We start from the raw sequence: 22,201 nt of genomic DNA on the forward strand, positions 1-22,201 counted from the left end.
GGTGCGAGAGGCAGGCCTCTTCCACTTTTTCAGCCGGCGGAAACGAGGCTAGCGTCAGCCGCAAACCGCTTCTGACAGAGCACATTAGCCACGTTGGAGGAAACCAGGCTCCCTGCAAACAGCACCTCATTATAATGCGGGCGCCACGGCAGCAGTTTGAGGCGAGGCAGGTCCCACCCGCTCTGTCACATCCGCTCTGTCGCTTTGTTTGCATACTGGAGCTGGTTCCAGTGCAGGATATTGCGGAGAAACACTTTCAGGGAACAACTGGTGCTGTGAAAACAAACACTGGCCATTTTATTTAAAACATGTCAGACTCCATTAAAACTCACAATGTGGACCTGAAGGAGCTCTTTTATCAGAATAAAAGGTTACGCATGAACACTGGCCACCCACACAAAGCACATTCTACCCACGCTCAGTTTTTTCTTTAACGTTATTTATTTATTAGTTTTAGTTTTATGACTTTTTTTTCACTATTTCTACTGTTTTTCTTTTATTTGGAGTTTTAGTTCTTAAAAAGGAAGAAATCCCCAAAAGGTCAGAACAGACACAATTTATTATGAACTATAAAAATTCTAAAAACATTATTTAAAAAAAAATCTAAAAGTGTGAAAGGAGAAAACTAAGAAGTCAGATTCTTATTTTGGCGAGCTGGTAAGCACATCTACATTTGTGTTGCTGGCTGTTGCGGGTGTCATTTAACTAACCAAATGCTTTTATTTTCATTCTAATTTCAGGTTCAGCAAACGATAATAACCGAAACACACACACACACTCACACACACACACAGACTGACAAAGCACATGAGTTCAAACCCTTGTGAAAACAGGTTAATGTATCCAAAAATTGCCCGCTGAGCAGCCTGGGAGATAATAGGCGCTCTTCATGACACAGTAGTTAGAGACTTCCACATGAGGCTGCAGGCGTCCCCTCAGGGCCGTCACCCTGTTGACACATCACGCAGCCAGGCAGGTGATCTTTTGTTTGAGCGGAAAAGAGGGAAAGAAAAAAGGGGAGGGAGGCTGAGAGAGAGACGGGCAAAAACCTCTTTGGATTCGTACAAGAAGTGACTTAAGAAACATCACGTCTGAGGCACAATAACAGATCAAAATGATTCATGAAGATGCTGATTGTTTGCAGTGTACACACACACACACACACACACATAAGGACGCGTCACAAAGGGAACCAGCGATGGCAAACAGATGAGCCCAAAGTTAACAAAAAAAGAGCTTCAGGCTGTCTCTGTGTGTGTGTGTGTGTGGGTACATACAGGAGAGCTATTGTATTGTCCCGATCTGCTGCTGGGACCTGACAGGCGCTTTAATGCCGCGTCGCTGTCCGTCCTCAGCGGCTGTCATCAATTGGAAAGCAAAGGGAGGGGGGGGGGGGGGCGGAGGGGGACGGTCAGGGCCGGGCCACCGGGGGGGGGGACAGCTGGAGCACCTGGCGTTCAGAGTCAACGCACATATGAACACACACATGTATACGCGGGTTCAAACACACATGTGCAAAGACACTGCGCACGTGTAAGCACATAAGCTCCACTAATTCTATACATGTATGTACTGCGAGCAAGCAAGCGTATTTACAGTCCATGTGCAGATAACAAGCACGTGGGTTAGACTGATATGGATTGGCAGCAATGATGCCAACTGTGATACTTTGGTGTTACAAATGAGTGTTTGTACCTTTAAAATTGGACCATTTTCACACTCGGCACATTTTTCAGCAGAAGCAGGGCTGACCCTAGCATTTTTGGGGGCCCTGAGCAGAACTTGAAATCGGGCTCCTACCTTAAATCCTTAAAATCGGAGAAAACATTAACTTTAAGCTTTAAAATGTAACTTTCCGAACACGCTAAACATAAATGCAAACACTGAGGAAAAGGGTTCTTCGTGCGTTTGTCTGTTTGGGTTGATGGAGGTGAGGTGGAGGTTGAAGTGATGATGATGATGATGATGATGATGATGATGATGATGTTGTTGGGAGGATAATCTATGCAAAGCTCAGAAGCTGAAATTCAGCTGTTGAAAGCCAATAAGGCGCGATCAAAATGAGGGCATGGTTAATTAATCATCTCGGCTTCCTTTTCATGGCCCTCCCGCGATCGTCCCGGGGGCTTGTTTCTTTGCGCGTGTGTGTGTGTGTGTGAGAGAGAGAGAGAGGGAGCAGGAGGGTGGTGCAGGTTGCAGCTGGGGGATATTAGCATAAAGTAATGTGAGCCAGCAGAGTGCTGAGCTGCTTCTCTGTACGAACCTCTGAGGGGAAATACAGGAAGCGATACCGACACCTGCTTCAATCGCTGACCGACAGGAGAGAGAAAAGAGACGCTGGATGTTTATTTGACAGACAGTAGAGAAAACCGACAGTTGTTGTACAGCTCTGCTCTGTTATGATTCTCATTTCCTGTCTTACAAGTGCCTCTAGTTTCAGGTCAATCTACCTGCAGGGACGTGCAACCGGTACAAGATGGCGTCCTGTTTTTTGCCGTAGTTGCATGATTGTTGAACACTAACGCAGTGGCAAGCAGGGACACATTTTAAGAGCTTCAACTGGCGAACACGATTGAAGTTCTGTCCTTGAACGCATCATCGAGGATGAACATTTTTGCAGACGTGTAACGGGGCTTTGCTAAGGACTAATGCAGCAATTTCGAGCAAAGTCAAAGTATATGCAGATGAACTGGCGTTTCTATCCACGCAACAGAAAATCTTTAAAGAATCCGGAAAATAAAGTTAACTTAGCCCAATGCAGTTTTCCAGTTTGTTAAATAAAGATATAGTCATTTACAGGGATTAAAACTGAAGGAGAATGAAAGATGATGAGTAGCATCGCTTAGCTATCATCATCATCAGTCGATGGGTTGCGACAGGCAAAAACCACAAGTAGAAGTCAGAAGAAATGTGCTTTAGGGTGCCGAAGAGTCTAACAACGAAGACACAAGAGAGAAGTCAGGAGTCATTGCCTAGTACGCTTTACTGTGGCTGCGGGGCTTTTATTTTGGAAGAACCAGATCAGGCTGTATCTTAAAGCGGTGAAGCGATCCAGGATGTTGGTTTGTGCCGCAAACAGAACACGAAGGTCAAACAAGGCTTAAGAATGAAACAGAGAGACGACCGCGCACGACATTCATGCCACGGCTCAGCAGGGGGAAACACGGGGAGAGGAGTGGAAAAACGGCTCAGTGGGTCAGTGTGTGAGCCAGTCTGTGGGCCAGTCTGTGAGTGAGTGTGTGTGTGTGTGTGTGTGTGGTGGGGGGTGGGTTGTGTTCTACTAAGGAGCGATCTGAGCACGAGTGGGAGCGAGAGAGTGAAATAGGATGGAAAAAGGCAATCATGCATCCAGGGCCTCTCCAACCCGGCCACCCCACCACACACACACACACACACACACACACACACAAACTGCTCCTCCACAAGCCGTTAGTCACCATCCAGGCTCCTGTTAATGTAATTAGATGGTGGATATATGGAGGCTCCAAGCTCAGCGGAGACGTTTGTCTGCGTAATTGCGTCCAATGCGGTGGGCAGAAGCTGAGGACCCCTGGATCCCCAACAGAAACACCTCTGGCTCAGCCATTCGCCAGGAGCGTGGGACCCAAAGGCAGAGAGAAAGAGGGAGGGAGTGTGGGAAAACAAGGGAGAGAGAGAGAGAGAGAGAGAGAGAGAGAGAGAGAGAGAGAGAGAGAGAGAGAGAAAGAGAGAGACAGAGAGAGATTCTGCTTTAACTTTATTCCATTTTCTGTCTTTTCCACGCCTGAACAAAACAAAAACGGCATACGGGAGAAAGTGGGGAGACATTTTTAGATCCAGCGATCCAACACACACACACACACGCACAAACTTCACACAACCTACCAACAAACTCAACAAACACTTCAGTCGATACATCACCAGGCCCCCCTCAGGGCGCTGAGATTGAAAACTTTCGCGCTGTCAAAATTGTAAATGTGTCGCAAAGGAATCTCACAAGGAATCAGTCACAGCCTACTGACCTACATCTGGAAAAAGATCTCACACACACAAACACACACACACACGCTGTGCCACCGTCTCGCATGCACTTCGCTTACTTGCCCCAAAAATGTTCCACCTCCACATTCATCCTCACACACACACACACACACACCCTGGGCGATTCCTGTGTGGGGCACCGGCAGTGGAGGTGATTGCAGAGCAGCCGAGGCCGGATGTTTGGTCTGATTATCGTTCAGTCAACTCCAGACCGCCTGCCTGCCTCCTGCCTAGATGCCCCCTCAAAGATCGGCCCTGAAGACGGACTGACGGAGGGATGGATGGATGGTTGGATGGATGGATGGATGGGAGGAAGAGGAAGGTATGGGGACGGATACTCACCAGTAGCAGCTCCAGCACAGGAATGTTCTGCAGCTGGCTCATCCTGCCTCTCTCTCTCCCTCTCTCCTCCTCTGCTCCTCTTTCCGCTTCGTTCTCCACTTCTACTCTGCCCTATATGCTCAGCTGCTGCATTCGTGCATGCGTGCATATGTGTGCGTTGGAACGATGATGCAGCAGTCGCTCACGCACCCTCCTCCTCCTCCTCCTCCTCTTCTTCCTCTTCTTCTTCCTCCTCGGCAAGGCCACATCAGTTCTTGTCAATATTTAACCAGCGTGTCCTGTTTGATCCAAACGTCCGAGCTGGAGAGCGACTGTGTGTTTGTGTGAAGGGTTACATGGCGGCTGTGCGTGTAAACACACAAAACATTAACACACGCCGCTTCCTGCATATTTGCTCTCCTTCCAACACAACAAATCACTGATCTGCTACTACAACAGCTGCTGCTCTATGGAAATGTCAAGACGGAGACTGACAGGGTGAGACGACGCTCAAACGGCCAATCAAAACGCTCCCTGACATTTGCCTGAGGGGAGTTTTGCCCCCCTTAACACAGGTGACCTAAATATGTTAATTATGAAAATGTGTATACTCGTATTCTATAAACATTTACAGAGGACATATTTGTTTGGAAAATCCCTCTTGAGATACGACCAAAGTCAGTTTCTGCTGTTTCTCGGCTCGGAAATAGACCAATTCATTCTTCATTCTCCATCTGAAATGCCTCGTTTGAATACTTTGTAACGCAATTTGCGGCTATATTGATTTGTATGCTCTCCCGACTTTAATCTCCTAAAGTGAAAACTAAGCTGGCGACAGTAAATCACCCCGGAATCCTTACCAGACTTCCAGTTCAAATGCTTTAAACAGAGGACAGGACTTGAACCTGCGCCACGGGTTGTTTTCTCCCAGAGTTGCTGGAGCTCATGACCTGTGGCGATGGCTGTGATTGATGTGCGGTGAGTGGCAGGTGGCGTTCGTGCTCAAACGGAGATTACAAAACTCATCCTTCAGCGGAGGGGGCGACTGGGCAAGCCTCGCCGAGGAATTTACGACAGCCGGCCGTGAATCTTCACGCCGTGCGAGACAGGTTGAGGTTGCCGCAGGTGTCAAATTAGAGCCCCGCCCACGTCACATTCCTGGAGGTGACTAATTGTTTTCCGTGAAATCCGCTCTCAAATTGTTCCCGCTTAGTTATGACGAATCTATTAAAGCGAGAAATCCATTGTGTGGATCTCTTGCGTAAAGCCGGCTGTGGTCGGAGGATGAATGGTGGGATTGGAAGTAATGCCGCCTGTCATCTGTGCATTAAAGTCGTATAAACTAGAAGTGTCGGTCGCCAGTCGGTGCAGAAGATGTAATCAACATTCTGGCATCGAACTGAGCCAAAACAACTATGAGAGAGAGATTTTAATAATGATTCATTTGTCAGAGAGAAGGCATCATGACACTAATATCCAAATAATGATTTTAGGTTGGGACTGCCAGCAAATCAAATTTGGGTCGGAATGACTGACCGCTTTAGTAATTCGTCCTATACCAGGCGATTAATGATGAAATAATACAATAGATGTAAAAGGACACCAGGGAAGAAGTGCTCAAGAAAACAATAGACACCATTTATCTTCATTTGCAAAATTGCACTGAAATGCCAAAGCGTTTGCGTCTGTGTGTAAGAATGCAGCAGAGCGACCACAGAACCGGGCCCTAACCCCAATGAACCCCCCTCTGCTTTTAACCCCTAACCCGTAGAAGAGAAGAGGTCACCAGGTGCGAGGAAGAGCCACACCTGGCCGGGGGAACTGGCCCTTCAAGTCCAACCAGCGTGGCCTCTGTTCAGACTCACGTGAGAGGCTGTTGCAGGCTGTAAAGTCGTTTGCTTGCACGTATCCCAGCGTGCAAGCGTTCCCTCACACATTCATGCAAATATGGGGGAACACAAATGCACCGTCACCATCAATCAGCCCTTATCAAAACAAACACTGGCTGAAACGAGACCCCGGGGCTCTCACACAGAGCCACATTTCAAAGCTTAAAAAGTGGTTTGGATATGTATTTACTCTGTGGTCTGAGCTAATGCAGAAACATGTAAATATACAGGGCGGGAAATGATCCTGGGAGATCATTCTAGCACTTTCCAGACCACCACCAACCACCACACGGTTATGGAGGGATATAACAGCAAGGAGAAAGCTCCAGCGGCTGTATTAACAAGAGTAAACTCGATGTAACTCATTTGTCAGGATTTGATCAATGCGATCATCGGTAAACCCATCAACAAGCCGGGTTAAGCTGTCCAGCTTCGACCCCTCAGAAAACTGAGCTCATGGAAGGTCGGGAGGGGGGGGGGTATGAATAAACTCCCTCAGATCCCAGCTGAGGGCTTTGGCCCAGCGCCCTGATGAGAAGGATGTGATCACACAGGGTCGCCTCTGTGCCGAAGAATGGGCAGGACGGGCTTAGCACCCCTCCACCTCTGACACCCACACCCGATCTGCCAGGAGGGCAGGGAGAGGCGGTGGGGAAGAGGGGGGGGCGCCGCAACACAGCTGCAAGGTGAAGACTCGGGCTCGGGCGTGGACCCCCCTAATTGGCACATCCAATCCTGTTAGCTTCCCTCCGCCAACTCTGCCTTGATCGAAGCCCAAATCTACAGCGCCTGTGACGATGGATTTGCATATGATAAACAACAACAACAACAGAAACGGAGCTTCCAAACCAGGTGGAGCGGGGTTAACACCCTGCCATAATCTCTATTGACTACTGGGAAGGATTGTGTTTCAGGTTTTTGTGCCGACACAAACCACAAAACACAAAACAAACGCAAAACCAACTCCGCCGTGCTTTTTCACACTTATTCCTTGAAAAGGAGGGAAGACAAAGGCGTGTTTACAACCCGCGGTGACAGGCGATCTCTTCTGAGCGAGCGTGCAAACACAATCTGATCACGTTTAATTTGAGCGCGATGCGATCTCAAGTATCAGATCAGATCTCAGGCTACATGGACGGCCCTAATCGCAGCCTAATTCCAAGTAAAACAACGACAACTATTACAAAGCAAACTGTCAACTCGCTGCTAATCTTGCCGAGCAACAACAAACGTATCCGTATTTCATCGCCACACACTCTTATCTCGATGACCCTCCAACTGAGCCGCCAGTGAAACAGAGGACAAAGGAGAGCGGCATCCCAAGTGTTCCCAACGTTCTAAAGCGATCAGAGAGGTGGACTGTCTTCTCTTTGTCCCCTCGTGAGTCCGGGCCCCTCCGCGGTTTTGAATAGAGATGGGCCCTGATGCCCACTTTGATCTCTATCCTGATTAGGAGGGAGGGAGTGTCTCTAATTGGCCATGCACTCAAAGTTCACAGAGGCCATTCTCATTGGACGAAGAGGGGAATGGACGTTCTCTATTATAACAGATGACACGGGGGCCAGGGCTTCCTTTATTCCAGAGTGATTGTCAAAATGTGACTAAACAAAAGATAAGAGCTCACGGAATCAAGCCTGTAGTTTGTGAGGATCACGCCAGAGGAGCGGGTGACGGGATTTCAGCGTAAACGATCCTGCAGCCAAGAAAAGTGGGTCAGTTGGAAGGCGTTTCAAACTCATCACCACCTTCACCTTCTTCCTAATGGAGAGAACGTGAGGCGCACTCTCGCCACACGTGAGGCAGAGGTCTATAAAATCCACAATTGCCCCCAATAAAAACACTGAGCCGGGCATTAAGCCTCCGAGGACGTCCGACTCCTGTTACCTTGGAGGGACTGGAAAAACAGACGAGCGGCTCGTATCAAAACAGCCTCGAAAATTATGATGGCGATTTTACAAGCGGATGGAGGGCCCTCGGTGCTCGGGTTGCATCCGCAGAGTGCGGTCGGACAAGAGGCGGGTGGGGGGGGCTGTTGTTGAGAGCTCTGCTGGGTTTCAGAGCAGAGAAAAAGTAATCGTTCCCTCGACAGGCTGGTGGGAGAGAGGAGACTGTTCCCATGAGACCAGAGGGTTTGCCGGGGTTCCCACGCGGTGCGCCCAGGTATGCCTGGTATGTCACCTGCCCGCTGAGCGAGCTGTCAGAGCCCTCCGGCCCCCCCACCCCCTGCTGAGAGACTTCATTTAAAGTGCTCGAAAGCGGCCGATCCAAGATGACTCACTCTTTTTTTCCTTTTTTTTTTAATGCATGTTGGCTTCCCATTTAAATCGTCCAATCACTCAACGCCAATAACTCAAGCGAGAGAGAGAAACGTTTGCCGCCCTGTGACACACACGCCGTGAGAACAGGACTGTGAGCGCGCACGCATTGTCGCTGTGTAATTACCCAGAGTTAACTCCAGTTTCTCACTTGTAATATCTCTGCGTTTGTCTGCCTGACGACATGGGAGCCAATCAGACGAGCCCGAGCCTACCACGCTCCCCCGAAATCAGTTCTTCGCGCCTTACGAAGGAGGAAACCCAGCCTTGCCAAGCGGGCTCCGCGCCGGCTTACCATCTAATTCAGTCACACTTCATGTTCGGTCTAAACCAAACTAATTTGTCTGTTTTGTGTTCCCGGGACAATTTTATTGACTAACTTTTGGACCGAGCGGAACACGTAGCAGCCCCGACAAAACAGCATGGCAGCGAATCAGCACGTAAAAGACTTTATGTGAGGAGGAGGCTTGACAAAAGCCGGGGGGGGATTTAGCTAAACCCCAAATACTTGGGAGATAAACAGGAAAGCACTACCACATGCTGTTTATTCACAACTATGCAGCAAGCATTTAATCAGTAATGTGGGGCACTTGATTATTAACCCTCCCCCCGCCAAGTGTTTTCAATTTGCCCTTTTGTTATCAATTATCTCCGAGCGTGATTGCACTGCTGCACGCGTTGCAAACGTTGGCAGGGAGAAGGTGTGGAGGGGGAAACACAACCGAATGTTCTCTCTGTGAAATTAAAGAGCGGTTGAAGACGCTACGTAAGCGCTGATCCTGTTAGATGAACACTGGGGAAACATAAAAAAGCTAAATGAATGGCTTGGAAGGAGCCAGGAATAACGAGTGCGAGAGTCGAAGCCACACAATCTCTCATTTGCCACCAAAGACGGGACAGCAAATCCTCGCCGATTTCCCAGTTGTTCCCTGAAAACCGTGGGAAACTCGGTACTAACTCTCCTCTCACACAACTCACACATTGGGCTGCATTACACCCTCGCTCGTTACGGGCTTGGATGGCACAGGATGGACCTCTCTCTGCGGTGACCTAGTTAGAGTAGAGCTCGCTGGCAGCAGGCCGTCCGCCGCCACCGGGCTCACCGCGCACGTCACCGCGTCACGATGAGAGAGAGAGAGTCTCATCCCTAGGCGGCCACGCATCAAATGATAAAAATAAATAGAGCCACGGAGTTGACCCAGCAACACGCGTCGGTTATGTAATCCAAGTCGTGCCCCAGTTACTCGCTCGTGTATCTGCTCCGACCTCCATCCAGATGAGATGCGTTTCACCCCGATGCGTTTCCTGTCGTGTGTAATGAAACGCATCAATAAAACGCTGATATCGCTGACTCAGCCTCCACTCCCTTCTCTTACAAATATGCAGGGCCACACACACACACACACGCACACACACACACACACACGCACAGGCTGAAAATATCAGACAGAAACTCACACAAAGGCAATGAAATGGCCTCGTTTCTTTGCTTTGCCATTGGTTTCAGTGACAGCGAAGCCTTGAAGCTTTGAGCGGCTTCAGATCAAACGCGCCCAGGACAATTCCCTTGAACCTCGCCTGCGTGCATTGAGGAAACATATGTTGGCTCAATGTATTATACATATGAAGAGGGCGGCGATCCAGACTGACATCCAAGCCTGACTCTTGTTCTCCAAATTACCAGTAGACGATTTGATAGAAGCTTTGTCTGAAGCAAGGCGGTGTAATCCAGTATGTTACCTGCTCCTCAGCTGACGTATTGGTATTTAGTCTCCAGCAGCCATTTCTAATGCGAGTGTGAGCTGAAAATCTGTCTGCCCGTAAAAACAATGCAAACTCCTGATACTGTGCGTCGCGTTCCAGGAAATGGATGGCAAACCTGCTTCATACAAGGCGGCTGTCTGTGTAACACGCGTGATTTACTGTCGTTCGTTTCAGAAAACGGGTTCACGAGCGCAGGTAGCACCGAGGGAACACTCGCCTGTCGTCGGATGGAATGTCAGTGAGAGGGCCTCTCGTGTTTTCTCAGATGCCTGAACAAATAAATGTATCGGAGGCTCATATCCTCCCAGGAAAAGGAGTGTTTACAGGGCTTAGTAGGTTTATCTGTGCCAGGGCCAGCGGGGCCATGAGGGCCATCACGTACCCCCCCCCCCCCCCCCCTTCACCTCAATCAGCAGCGGAGAACTCACTGGCCTCAATCTAAATGGCTCACAACCCAAAAAAAACAGAGAAACAGTCTCCGTGTGTCGTCAGGCAAATGTCAGAGAAATTAGTAAAAGTGCATGAATGAGACCCGACCAAACAAGGTTACTTTGGCGTTCACTTACCAGGCTGCAGTTTGATATTTAGCTATTCATTCAACAGCACAACGCATCTAAAATAAATGGAGCTCTGTGAAAAACACACGTATGGACGCAGTTTCAACAACGCAACCTAGGGGGCAGCAAAACTCACATAGATGTTTCCTTGTCGGGGTTTTGTTTCAGGGACAGATTTAGGCCACCATGTGCCAGCCGCCTGTGGCCGTCAAGCAATCTTGCACTTTTTTGCGGGGCTGCTCATTGCCACCAGATCCAAGCTGGACTCTCACCAAAAATGCTCCGGGCGTCCTCGTGCCCCACTCATGCAACAAGAGCCATACTCAGGTGACTGCTGAAGGGAAATAAACGATACATGGAATGAGTGGAGATGGAAGAGAAAGAGAGCGAGGGACAAACAGGGGGGAGAGAAAGGCAGAGTTCACCAGGGACGAAAAGAACAGGAAAATGGGAAAACGAGGAGGACGCATGCATGACTGGTCGAGTGGACAAATGCGAGCGTGTTGAATCATAAACCACATCACAACAATGACCTACATTTGCCGCCACAGTAAATCAGGTCGCCGTGTGTCCAATTAAAGCAATTAAAGCCGCGGCATATTTCACACACGTTTGGTGGCGGTGATAAGATTATAGGGAGATGATTGACAGGGAAGCCTTGATGCGTCGTGTCAAAATGACAAAAACACACCCAGCCAGAGTGTAATCATTCATCAAAGAGTCACAGGAAGTTACATATTTACTAGATTAAGCACAGCAAAGAAATATTTACTTGAGTGATTTATGTAGTGAGAGGCTCTGTGCTGCATCTGTGTGTGATGTCATAGTTTTTGGTCCACCTACTTTACCTCAATCTACCTTATTTACCATTTTCAGCGTCGCTATATGACTCTTTGATTTATGACTCCAGTGCTACCGGACGTCACACGCACACGCTCAGACGAAGTGCAGCCGCCGAGTTTTGCCCGCACTTGACATTCCCAAGAGGCACTCGCGGCAGATTCACCTTCAGTTAACCCACCACACACACACACACACACACACACACACACCTCCACCCCCGAGCCACAACAAGTTTCCACTCCTGTGATCCGTGACGAGGCAGATAAGACTGTCAGTCACCGGGCCGAGTGGGACTGTTTCTTTTCAGCCTCTGACATGAGGATGTGTGTGTTTACGTATGAGTGTGAGTGTGAGTGTGCGCACACGAGTCTAATACTAATCATGCAGATGTGATTCATACTCATTCAAATTCAAATCATAAACACTGTTATATTTCAAGGGCTCATGCTGGAAAGAGCCCCAAAAAGACAACAGATATGATTGGCAGCTGAGGTAGCGACTCCCCTAGTGGTAAGTTCTGGTATCTGACACTTTTACAGGCTTTGGGTTCCATCAGTATGACCTTCTATGATGAGGACGTAATCAAGATTTCAGCAAATTCAACAAATTTCCTCTTTTCAAAGCTGAAAATCGATGGGTCCACCCATCACTGCCGTGCACACTGAGTGAAAACGTGCTGCCGTACCTTCAACACACATTGACCTCGGCATGCTCCGTCTGGTAAGTCAATAACAATGCCGTGACAAAGATTCCCCTTATCAGATTTAGATCCGTATCTATTTGCCTGGAATCTTGCAACCATGTATGACTCATCAAACTATGACTGCTCAAACATTCCCTCCTGAAGATAAAGCAACACAACACTGCGATTACTGAGCAGGCAGGCTGTCAAGAAAGAGGAAGCAGCTCTCAGGTTGACTTACCACCAGGCCGCTGTCCAGAGAGAGTCTCTTGAAGTGCTCTCGCCTCTCCAGGTGTCTGTTCACCGCCTCTCTCCCCCGCAGCGATCCGCACACCTGGGAAACACTGTGGAGGGAGAGGAAAAGGGGGAGGAGTGGAGGAGAGAGGAGGGAGAGAGGGAGTCAGCCTGGAATGCTGCATGTCCGTCTGGTCACATTCCCTCTTGTTTGCAGGGCTTTCACCTTTGTGTTTACATGCGATCAGAGTCCAAGTGTGGACCGCCAGCTGCCTCAGCGCTTTCTCTCTCTCTCTCTGCGCGTCCGCTTTCATTCTCCTTTCTTACTCCTGTGTCACAGGATTCAGTCGATAGCGTTGGGAACGTTCCTACCGACCCAACCCGCCAAACACTGGAGATCCCACAGACCCGAGCGGGATCTTGCCGCTCGCTCTCCCACCCCTGACCCGTCCCACCAAAAGCCCCCCTGCTGTTTTTCTAGCCCTCTACAAACAGCGCTGGGAACCAGTCCGACCTGGCCACGGCAGAAACAAACACTGCACTTCACGCATAGTACTTCTTTACAAAGAGGGATGACCGCGCGTCGTCCGCAGTGTAAGCACGCCACTTCCTCGTTGGTGAAGACGGGGTCAGAGGTCAGCCGCTGGGCGCTTCAGGGTCAAACAACAGGTCTGTCCCAGCACATGCGTTGCCATGTGCGTGTGTGCATGTTCAGGGTGTGACTGCTGATTCACTGTGAGCCTGAGAGCTGTGTGCTGTGTAAAGTAACTGCAGGGGCATGCATACCATGGCCAAGGCCAAACATGACAATTATGCAAAACTTTTGAGAGGGATTTATATTTTATGACTTTGAAGTCAACGACCCCAGCGGGCTCAAGGTGGTGGAGGTAATAACAACATCAGATGAATTGTTTTTACAGGTTAGGGACATAGAAATATTACTATTTTTGGTTTCCGGGTTGTTTTTCCACTCAAAACATTGCAAGTAATCCACATGGAAATGGATTTTGGATCCCATTTTGCACGCTTGAAAAGTAGAATAAGAATCCCTGCACATCGTAATCTTGAATTTTGAGGTTGTTCCATGTTTTCAACGATTCTCACTAACCTACTTACGCAGCCATCCTCCCCAAACTCCGCCTCAAAGCCCCTTCGGCAGCTTTTTCTGTTACTTCTGAAAGCGCCGCGACTCCACTTGTCAAAAACGACATGTTCACAAAACAAAAACGTATGGATCCATAGCCACGGTCTCCTTCTGCCCTATTTCTGAACGCCCCCAGGGTAATCTGGTGCGAAAGGAAGTTGCCTAATCAGCGGACAGGATGTGAGAAATGGCGTCTTTTAATGACATCAGACTCCTGCATGTCTGCGTGCGGCGGCTAATTGCGCCCGGTGCAATGCATCAGATGAAATCCTCAGTTGCACGTTCAATTCGGGTCCCTTTCCGCTGGAGATTAGAAGAGGAAGTAAAGCCCCTTGGATGCAGAGATAGTGTGTGTGTGTGTGTGTGTATGTGTGTGTGTGTGTGTGTGTGTGTGTGTGTGTGTGTGTGTGTGTGTGTGTGTGTGTGTGTGTGTGTGTGTGTGTGTGTGTGTGTGGTGGGAGCGCTTAGGAAAATCGAGAGCAAATGATTGAAATAGATTAAGGCACTGTGCTTGATTGCTGAGACTCGGGGTAGAAAGCGTGCCGACGCCATTTTCCTTCGGGAGCACGGATGGATAACATACTGTACAGCAGAAGGCCTGGGAAGTGATAAAAATTAACCAAACACATTAAAAGCAGATATGAGGGAAGCTCAGATAAGAGCGAGCAATAAAAAAAAACGCAGGAGGAAACGGCTCACCTGAGGGTGGAACAAAGCAAACAAAGACTCGCAGCTGCTCAGGGACGCCGACTTAAAACCATGTGAGCTCTATTCCTGAGAGTCCTGTTGGGTGAGTACGGGCTCACATAGGCTGATACCAATCCAGGCATCAACACGCGACACCATCATCCTAAAATGATGCTTCTTTCTTTACGTTAGGCCGTTAGATGAAGTCATGCATCACAGCGTTAAGCAGGGCCTATCAACAGCACCCTCCTCCCCTCCGTAGTGATTTACACCTAAAGCAATTACTGATACGTTAAAGCACTCTGGTGTTGACCTACGTAGGGGGGGGGAGGGGTAGTGGGGAGTGACACGCGTCGACGCCTATACCCCCCAACGCACCAGTGTCGGCAAGGCCCGGTGGGTCAGCGGGGCGGAAAGGATACAATCAAAGCAGGCCAGGAGGACGCTGACATCTGGGAGTCTTTGTGCTGTGGGCCTAATTAGATGCCAGGGTGCAGGGGGGGAGGAGGGGGAGTGTGTGTGTGTGTGTGTGTGTGAAGTGTGTGTGTGTCTCTTTTTTTAACATCTGCTCCAGGAACAAGGGAGGACCCAGCTGAGGTCACACAACCCCCCCGAAACAAGACTGCACCCTGGCTACAAACGGGATAATGCGAGAGGGGATAACAGCTTAATGATAACACTTACAGCCGCACTGGAAACAGACGGCGGATAAACGGCGAAAAAACAAAGCCCCGATTGTACCGCGAATACAGTACGGATCGCAAAATGGCGCCAAGTTTGATGACGACTACCACCACAAATGGCGAGAATGCTTATCGGAATAATCCCCCACGCGTACAGTAACAGTCTGCTGAGGAAACACTGCTGCCCCACCTCCTGGCTTTTTGACTCAGACATTTGCGTGTGTGTGTGTGTGTGTATATACCGATTGACAATACCGCCCTTTGTACCCCGATACAGTTAGCCATTCACGTGCCCGCTCGTTTCACGCCACGCCAAAAGAGAGAGGGAGAGCGAGAGAGCTTTCAAAACGGAGATATCGAGTGGCTGAGATGAACTTTGACCCTCCGCCCCAGCACATGAAACAAAACCACTCATTGAAGAGTGATCGAGGCGGTATGAATTGCCCGATGTTTGCTGTTACTGAAAAGAGAGAGAGCGAGAGGACGTTCAATGGATTCCAGAGTGATCAATATCCTCCGCCAAAGAAAGAGCAAAAAGGGGTTGGACATGGATTGGTGCACCCTCTTGCCCCAGGAACCGATTCATTTCTGAGTGAGGGGACACCAAAATTAGGTCCCTTTCATACACACACACACACACACACACACACACACACACACACACACACACACACACACACACACACACACCAAGCTTAGTTTTTGTCCTTTTCTTTGGTTTCCTGAATGATTCATCAGGATTGCCACGATCCGGGATGATTATACGTCTTACAAGTCTCGCTTTTAATTTGCTCGCTTCACCAGGGGGGAAGTGGGAGTAGACCGAGCGTGTGTGTGTGCGTGTGTGTGTGTGTGTGTGTGTGTGTGTGTGTGTGTGTGTGTGTGTGTGTGTGTGTGTGTGTGTGTGTGTGTGTGTGTGTGTGTGTGTGTGTGTGTGTGTGTGTGTGTGTGTGTGTGTGTGTGTGTCTGTGTGTGTGTGTGTGTGTGTGTGTGTGTGTGTGTGTGTGTGTGTGTGTTTGTGGGTGGGGGGGTTGCTGTTACTTTCCATTCATTGAGAGGAAAATTGAAGCATGCAAGTGTCTGATGTGGGGTTTAATGTGCGCACAGAGAGGTTCCATCTGCATCCTCGCAGCACAGATGGTCGGATGTTTGAGTCCCCCTGCTGGCCAGACGTCTCATTACTGTGTTTGGGTGTCGGGGGACAATAGGCCATATTTACCGCTGAGTTATAGTGTGTGTATGTCTGTGTGTGCGTGTTTTTTTTCCATCCATTCAGCTCAATTCTGTGTCTATTTTGGGTTTTTGTTATTTGTGCTGCTGCCATGACGTGTCTTTGTCAAACAAACCTGGCAACCATAACAAGTTTAACTTTAGTTGGCAAGTATTTCTCAGGCGGGTGTGAAGGTGGCGAGGCTTTGCTGTCGGGTCACTTTAACAGACCTCACAGATGAATGCTGATGGGGTTTACGATCACATTGACACACAAATATGTGATTATAGCGCTGTTAAAGACGATGAAGATGAAGACTGGGATGCACTCGTGGTGAACCAAAATGTGAATATGTAGGTAGTGTAACTCTGAAAACATCTATATCTTATAAACTTATAACTTATAGCTTTTAAAGGCTATTTGATTCATGGATTGCCCATTTTACAGACTATGGGCCTGGTAAGTGAACGCAACATGCCTTCAAAAAGCTCCAACTTCGACAAAAAGTTGGATTTTTGTGAAATCACAGGCACAGATTATTCACTCCTGGTTTTTGAAACACAATATTCACAGTTTGAGGGGGAAGTTCATGCTGTCAGAGGAGTGAAAGAGAAAGAAAGGCAGTATTTCCCTCTGAAGTGCAGTTTTAAAGTACTACAATTGTAGTTCTTAAATACAGCACTTCACTCCCACAGCAGACACACGCATGTTTATTTGTGTGTTGCTGAAACAACAATCAGGGGCCTCCAGCCACAGCCAATGAGAGCAAGCACAGCTGCTGGTCAACTGAAAGAGGTTTTCACCATCGCAAAGCTGTGAGACATGCAGGGGGGAGAAGGTGTTTATGCGTGTGTGTGTGTGTGTGAGATATGTAATCAAACAGCTGATGTAGATGGCAAAGCGAGTCCTCCTCTGTGAAGGTGTTTGACTTAAGCTCGCCAACCTGACTGGCGCTCCGTCCCTGTCGGCGCGCCCCAAAGAGAGACAACAGCAAAGACAGGTTCTCAGCTGGGCGCTATGTAAACAGCTAAAGGACTTCCTCCCCAAAAATCATGTCAAACAACAGAGAGAGGAAAAACAATCAGGCGACAGAAAAAATGTCTTTCTTCCCAAGATCCTGCCAGGACTCGTCTGAGCGGCTTCAGATCTTGTTAAGTCAGCAGTAGCTTAAGCAGACGATTTAAATGGGGGGGAGGGGGGCTGCTGGGGGGGATTGCAAAGGAGAGGAGGGGTGGTGAAAAACACACACACACACACACACACACACACTGAAAACAAAACAATGTCGTCATCCTGCTCATGAGGGAGTCCCTGCCATTCCAGGCCCAAACACAGACATGTAGGAAGCTTTATTACATCCTGGGGGGCGGTGGGGGGGGGGGGGGGGGGTGGGCTTCCTGTCTTGGGACTGTCCGTCAGGGTCCGACGCGGTTCAGCCAGCGACGTGACTCGCTGCTGACCTCTCTCTCTCTCTCTCTCTTTCCCTCTCTCTCATCGTGATAGAGCTTCCAGGTAGAAAAATACACTCCAAAGGGGACACAGGGGCGGCACAGAGAGTGGAGAGGAATTTTCCGACCCTTATCAAAACACAACAACAGTGACCCCCCCACACACACACACGCACACACACACCCCTTTAACTCTGGAATGGGCAGCTCGCTTAAAATCTGGATGCACAGACACGGAGCTGCTGACAGCATGAGAAATAACAGTGTGTGTGTGTGTGTGTGTGTGTGTGTGTGTGTGTGTGTGTGTGTGTGTGTGTGTGCATTGCTCACATTGCGTATTCCCATTATAACTTGCAGCTCTAAACACAATTCAAACGTTAATCGGACAATTTTACATTCAAGTTGACGCCTGACAGCAGTAACAGACCTTAATGTATGTAAATGTATGTGTGAGAATTAGAGCGTTTGCATGCAGAGCAGCGAGCGTTTAAGTGAAGTGGCTGCAGCTGCTTCAGGTGTGATGAGTGGGACAGCTGCCTCAATTATGTTATCATGCTCATGTCACTGACGACACAAAGGCCACCTCACTAAATAACTCCTGCTCAATAAAGTGAAGAGACGAGTCACACTAATCTGACAACTGCAACAAATATAAATGTACATTCAAGCAATTGCAGGCAAGATGTATGTTTGTATTTATTGACATTTAACATAACTCGTTGCATTGGCTTCATATACGTCTTTCACAGATTTGGCCTTAAGTGGTTGGTTGGTTGGTTGGTTTGGGTTGCATGCAAAGACAAACAGCATGAGGGTGAAGGTTTAAAGGTCAGTGGGGAGGTAAGGAGCTTCAGCAGGGGACAGAGTGGAGTTTCGCACCACGTTTGCACAACCTGAACCTGAGGTGCAACGTTCAGCTCCACACGCTGTCAGAACATAAACAAGCAGGAATCCAAACTCACTCTGTAGCAGCCGGCTCGTCTCCACTCTGCAGCTCCTCCGAGGTGTTTGGGATCAGAGGACAGCGTGACCGTGTGGAGTTTCCTTTGAAGGCAGCTGAAAACATGCTGTTGTAAAAGAATATAAATAAAAATCAGATAAATCCGCAGGGAGGCCACCAGAAAACACACACACACACACACACACACACACACACTGTCTGCGCTGCTGGTGCTGGAGTTGTGCAGCAACACCCAGTGAATACTTGGGAGTACACAGCAGGCAGGGTGGTGGGGTGGGCTGGGGAGGTTAGGGAGGCGGGATGGGGCGGGAGGATCAGGAGAGGGAGTGAGAAGAAGTTCCGCATTACATCACCAGCAGCTGTTGACAGGCATGTGTTTATTAACTCACTGCCAGGGCGCACACACACACACACACACACCGTCCGAAATGTTTGACAGGACGAGGCAAGCGGCCTAAACTCGTGCGAGTACCAACAACAAACCCCCCCCCCCCCGCCGCGTTCCCGCACACACACACACAACGGCGCCGTGCTTGGTGCTGTAGTTCTGGATTTGATACCTGTCATGTGTTTACACTCTTTGGACTGGACGAGCTGTGTGCAGTAATGGTGTTACTGAGAAGGGGGAGAGAGAGAGAGAGAGAAAGAGAGAGAGAGAGAGAGAGAGAGAGAGAGAGAGAGGGAGAGGGAGAGCTGCATTCCTCAAGTGTCTCGGCTTGGCAGGGTCCCCACCATGCATCTCTCTCCCTCTCTCTCTCTCTCTCTCTCTCTCTCTCTCTCTCTCTCTCTCTCTCTCTCTCTCTCCCATTTAAACGGAGGCACATGACTCTCGGCCTGATTGCCCAGTCGGGGGCTTCTCCGTGCCGTCTCATTCCTCACCGCCGTTCGTCGCTATGAGCCCACAGAGCAGGGCCGGCCAAAGCATTTCAGGGGCCCCTAAGCAAACCATGAAGTCTCCCCCCCCCCCCCCCCCACCCCCTACCATGAGGCTCCCTGATCGCGAGGCACAACAATGTCACATTCACAGACATCTTCACATTCTGTGCGCTTTCCATTTACTTTCCACAGACCTTTGTGTTTCGGGGCTGTTGACAATCAGCTGCATCACACGCCGTTCGTCATCGGCAGACCAGCGTGGAACAAACGCTCTGCTTCAGCCCGTCTCTGGCGCATTCTTTCGCGGCCTCGAATGCAATCGTTTCTCTCAAAATTCCATTCTGTTGTCGCATTCTTGCCCCCTAAGCTCATTGCATTGCAACATTGTTCGCTCATTGAGATACGGAGGAGAGCGAGTAGGCTGATGACAATGCAATGACAGCCAGACTTCAGGCTGAGGAGGTTTGGAAGATGAATGATTTCTGAACTTGCATAGAAAATGATCTTGAAGCAATTGTTTTAAAAGCCAGGCAAGAAGCCAGATCAGCACGGTCCTGGCTCCTTCTTTCATTATGGCCGCTCGATAAATCCTAAATGCCAAAGACAAATCAGATAAAAGGCAGCCTTGTGTTATACTGATTGCCATCAAATGTTATGAAAGAGAAAGCTAATAATATGAGGAGATAGATCATGTCCCTATTTTACTGTTAACATTTAGATAATGGAAAGCAGTGATTGTTTCCATTAGATTAGAAACCATCTCTCAAATACACAGAGGTCTTTGAAAGATGAGCATGCCTCAAAATAATGAGCAAAAAGAACAATTCATTGTGTTGTACTGTACATACGAGGGTTGAATGGAAAGTTCTGAGCCTGACATACATTCGGAGGAAGCAGTGTAATAAATAATGATAGTATAATCGTTCAAACACACTCTGATCATCTATCCGTACAGAATACTGGAGCGCGGCACATCCGGACTCATTTCAAAGTGAAAGGGTCCATCTCTTTCATGTCACAGGTCAGATCCCTGCAGGACAGGAAAGCTGTGTTTTCTGCTGCGGGTCAGAGAGAAGGTGGGTCAGGGCAACATATGTGGCTAAACATGTGGTTCACCCATAAGATGGAGCATTCTGGAGCTATCAGTCCTCTACAAGCAACTCTGCATGTAATATATCGTCACTGTAGCCTCGGCAGCTGTTTCTTATGACCTTTGACCCTATAAAGTCAAGAAAGAAACAATGTAAGTGACATAGTTTGGGTGTAATTTCCTCCCAAACCATAACATTTTCTTAAACTGTGCAACAACAAACTGGAAAGGTTTCATAATCGACCCCTAAATCAACACGGCACATATTGAAACATATTCAAATGTTGAGACGTGTCTTAGCTTGAACAAGAGAAACCCAAAACCTGAATTCTAATGTGACAACAGCTCGGCCGCAGACCCTCAGGATAATACGGCAGGAAATACGCTGACACAAACGCAGACGTAAATGGGTAAAATCAGCCCATCCACTTCCAAACGTGTTAGGCTGCTTTCTCATTCAACCACAATGCCTCCCTTTGGATCGCTGGCTGCGAGTGCGGTCGAAGCCGGAGCGGCCATAAAGCAGTCAGCTCGGCGGCTTACCGCAATACTTACAGCTCCTCGGGTGTACCTGTTTTATGGAGAACCGTCCAAGCGTGCACTGTCGCCTATCAGTAGACATTTTGAATAGTGGTCCTCCGAGGCGCAAAAAACACCACAAACATCTGTAATCGAAACACCAGACGCTCCCAAATGTCTAGACGCACCGCAAGACTTTCCAGACAGAAACTGACGAAAAACAACAAACAAATCAGCTGAAGTGCATTAATAAACGACATCCATTCCGTTTTTGCACATCAAATACAAACCATCAATGTCTGCTAATGTATTCAGAGCGATCCTATGAAGCATGATGTGGCTTGAAGTAATAACGATGTGGCTTAGGGCTAATTTACACAGCCAGATCCTGGAAAACATATTGAATGGGATCGGACACGTGAGATCATCGGGGAGTCTCTCTGGTGAGTAGTCGTTTCGGAGCAGCAGGAAGTGGCTTTTTCGCGTCGACCCACGCTACGCTGACATGTTGGAATGCCACATCGGTGTTATTTGCAGCCACACTGGGAACGTAGCAACATCCCCTTTCACATTAGTGGCCCCAGATAGCATCTTTACATGCATGTAAGTATGAGAAGAGGGCCGAGACACGGCAGGGGGACTCGAAGGGCCGGCCGGAGGAAAAAGCGCATACGGTAAAGATTTCATGTTCCACAAATCTGAGAGAATTTTAGTCGGTGCCGGTGTCAGCTACTCTGAGTCCACAGGAGATCAACATAAGGGGATTTAAGACGAACCAGGATGTAATATAGACTAGAGAGAAGGAAGAGACATTATCCAGCTTTGACTCGTCCGGCCGGCCCTTTGTCTAGTCAGCACTCTGGTAGTGATAAATGGCGGTTTCTCTCCCGGTGCTGCTCTGTAGACTCTCGTAAGCATTTTGTTTGTAATAGATGTGCGTTTTCGCTGAGTTTTACAC

At 48.7% G+C, this 22,201-nt stretch overlaps 1 protein-coding gene across 4 annotated transcripts in view; it reads right to left on the bottom strand.

Moving 5' to 3' along the window:
• Window positions 1-18,952, bottom strand: part of LOC143002372 (nck-associated protein 5-like) — a 99,229-nt gene extending 80,277 nt beyond the window's left edge. The window contains exons 1-2 of one of the 4 annotated variants that reach the window (XM_076152444.1): window positions 18,760-18,948; window positions 12,633-12,735 (exon numbers count right to left, since the gene is read on the bottom strand). In XM_076152444.1, the coding sequence (XP_076008559.1) occupies window positions 12,633-12,735; window positions 18,760-18,863 (207 nt within the window). In that variant the 5' untranslated portion in view covers window positions 18,864-18,948. Of the gene's footprint in view, window positions 1-12,632; window positions 12,736-12,851; window positions 13,571-18,759 lie in introns of those variants that run through there. The other 3 variants (XM_076152445.1, XM_076152446.1, XM_076152447.1) reach the window with 3 other exon arrangements.
• Window positions 18,953-22,201: the final 3,249 nt, after the last annotated feature.

This window comes from Genypterus blacodes, unplaced genomic scaffold, assembly GCF_046128005.1.
Source record: "Genypterus blacodes isolate CSIRO-AG114 ecotype Tasmania unplaced genomic scaffold, CSIRO-AGI_Gbla_v1 ptg000056l_1, whole genome shotgun sequence".
Lineage (NCBI taxonomy): Eukaryota > Metazoa > Chordata > Actinopteri > Ophidiiformes > Ophidiidae > Genypterus > Genypterus blacodes.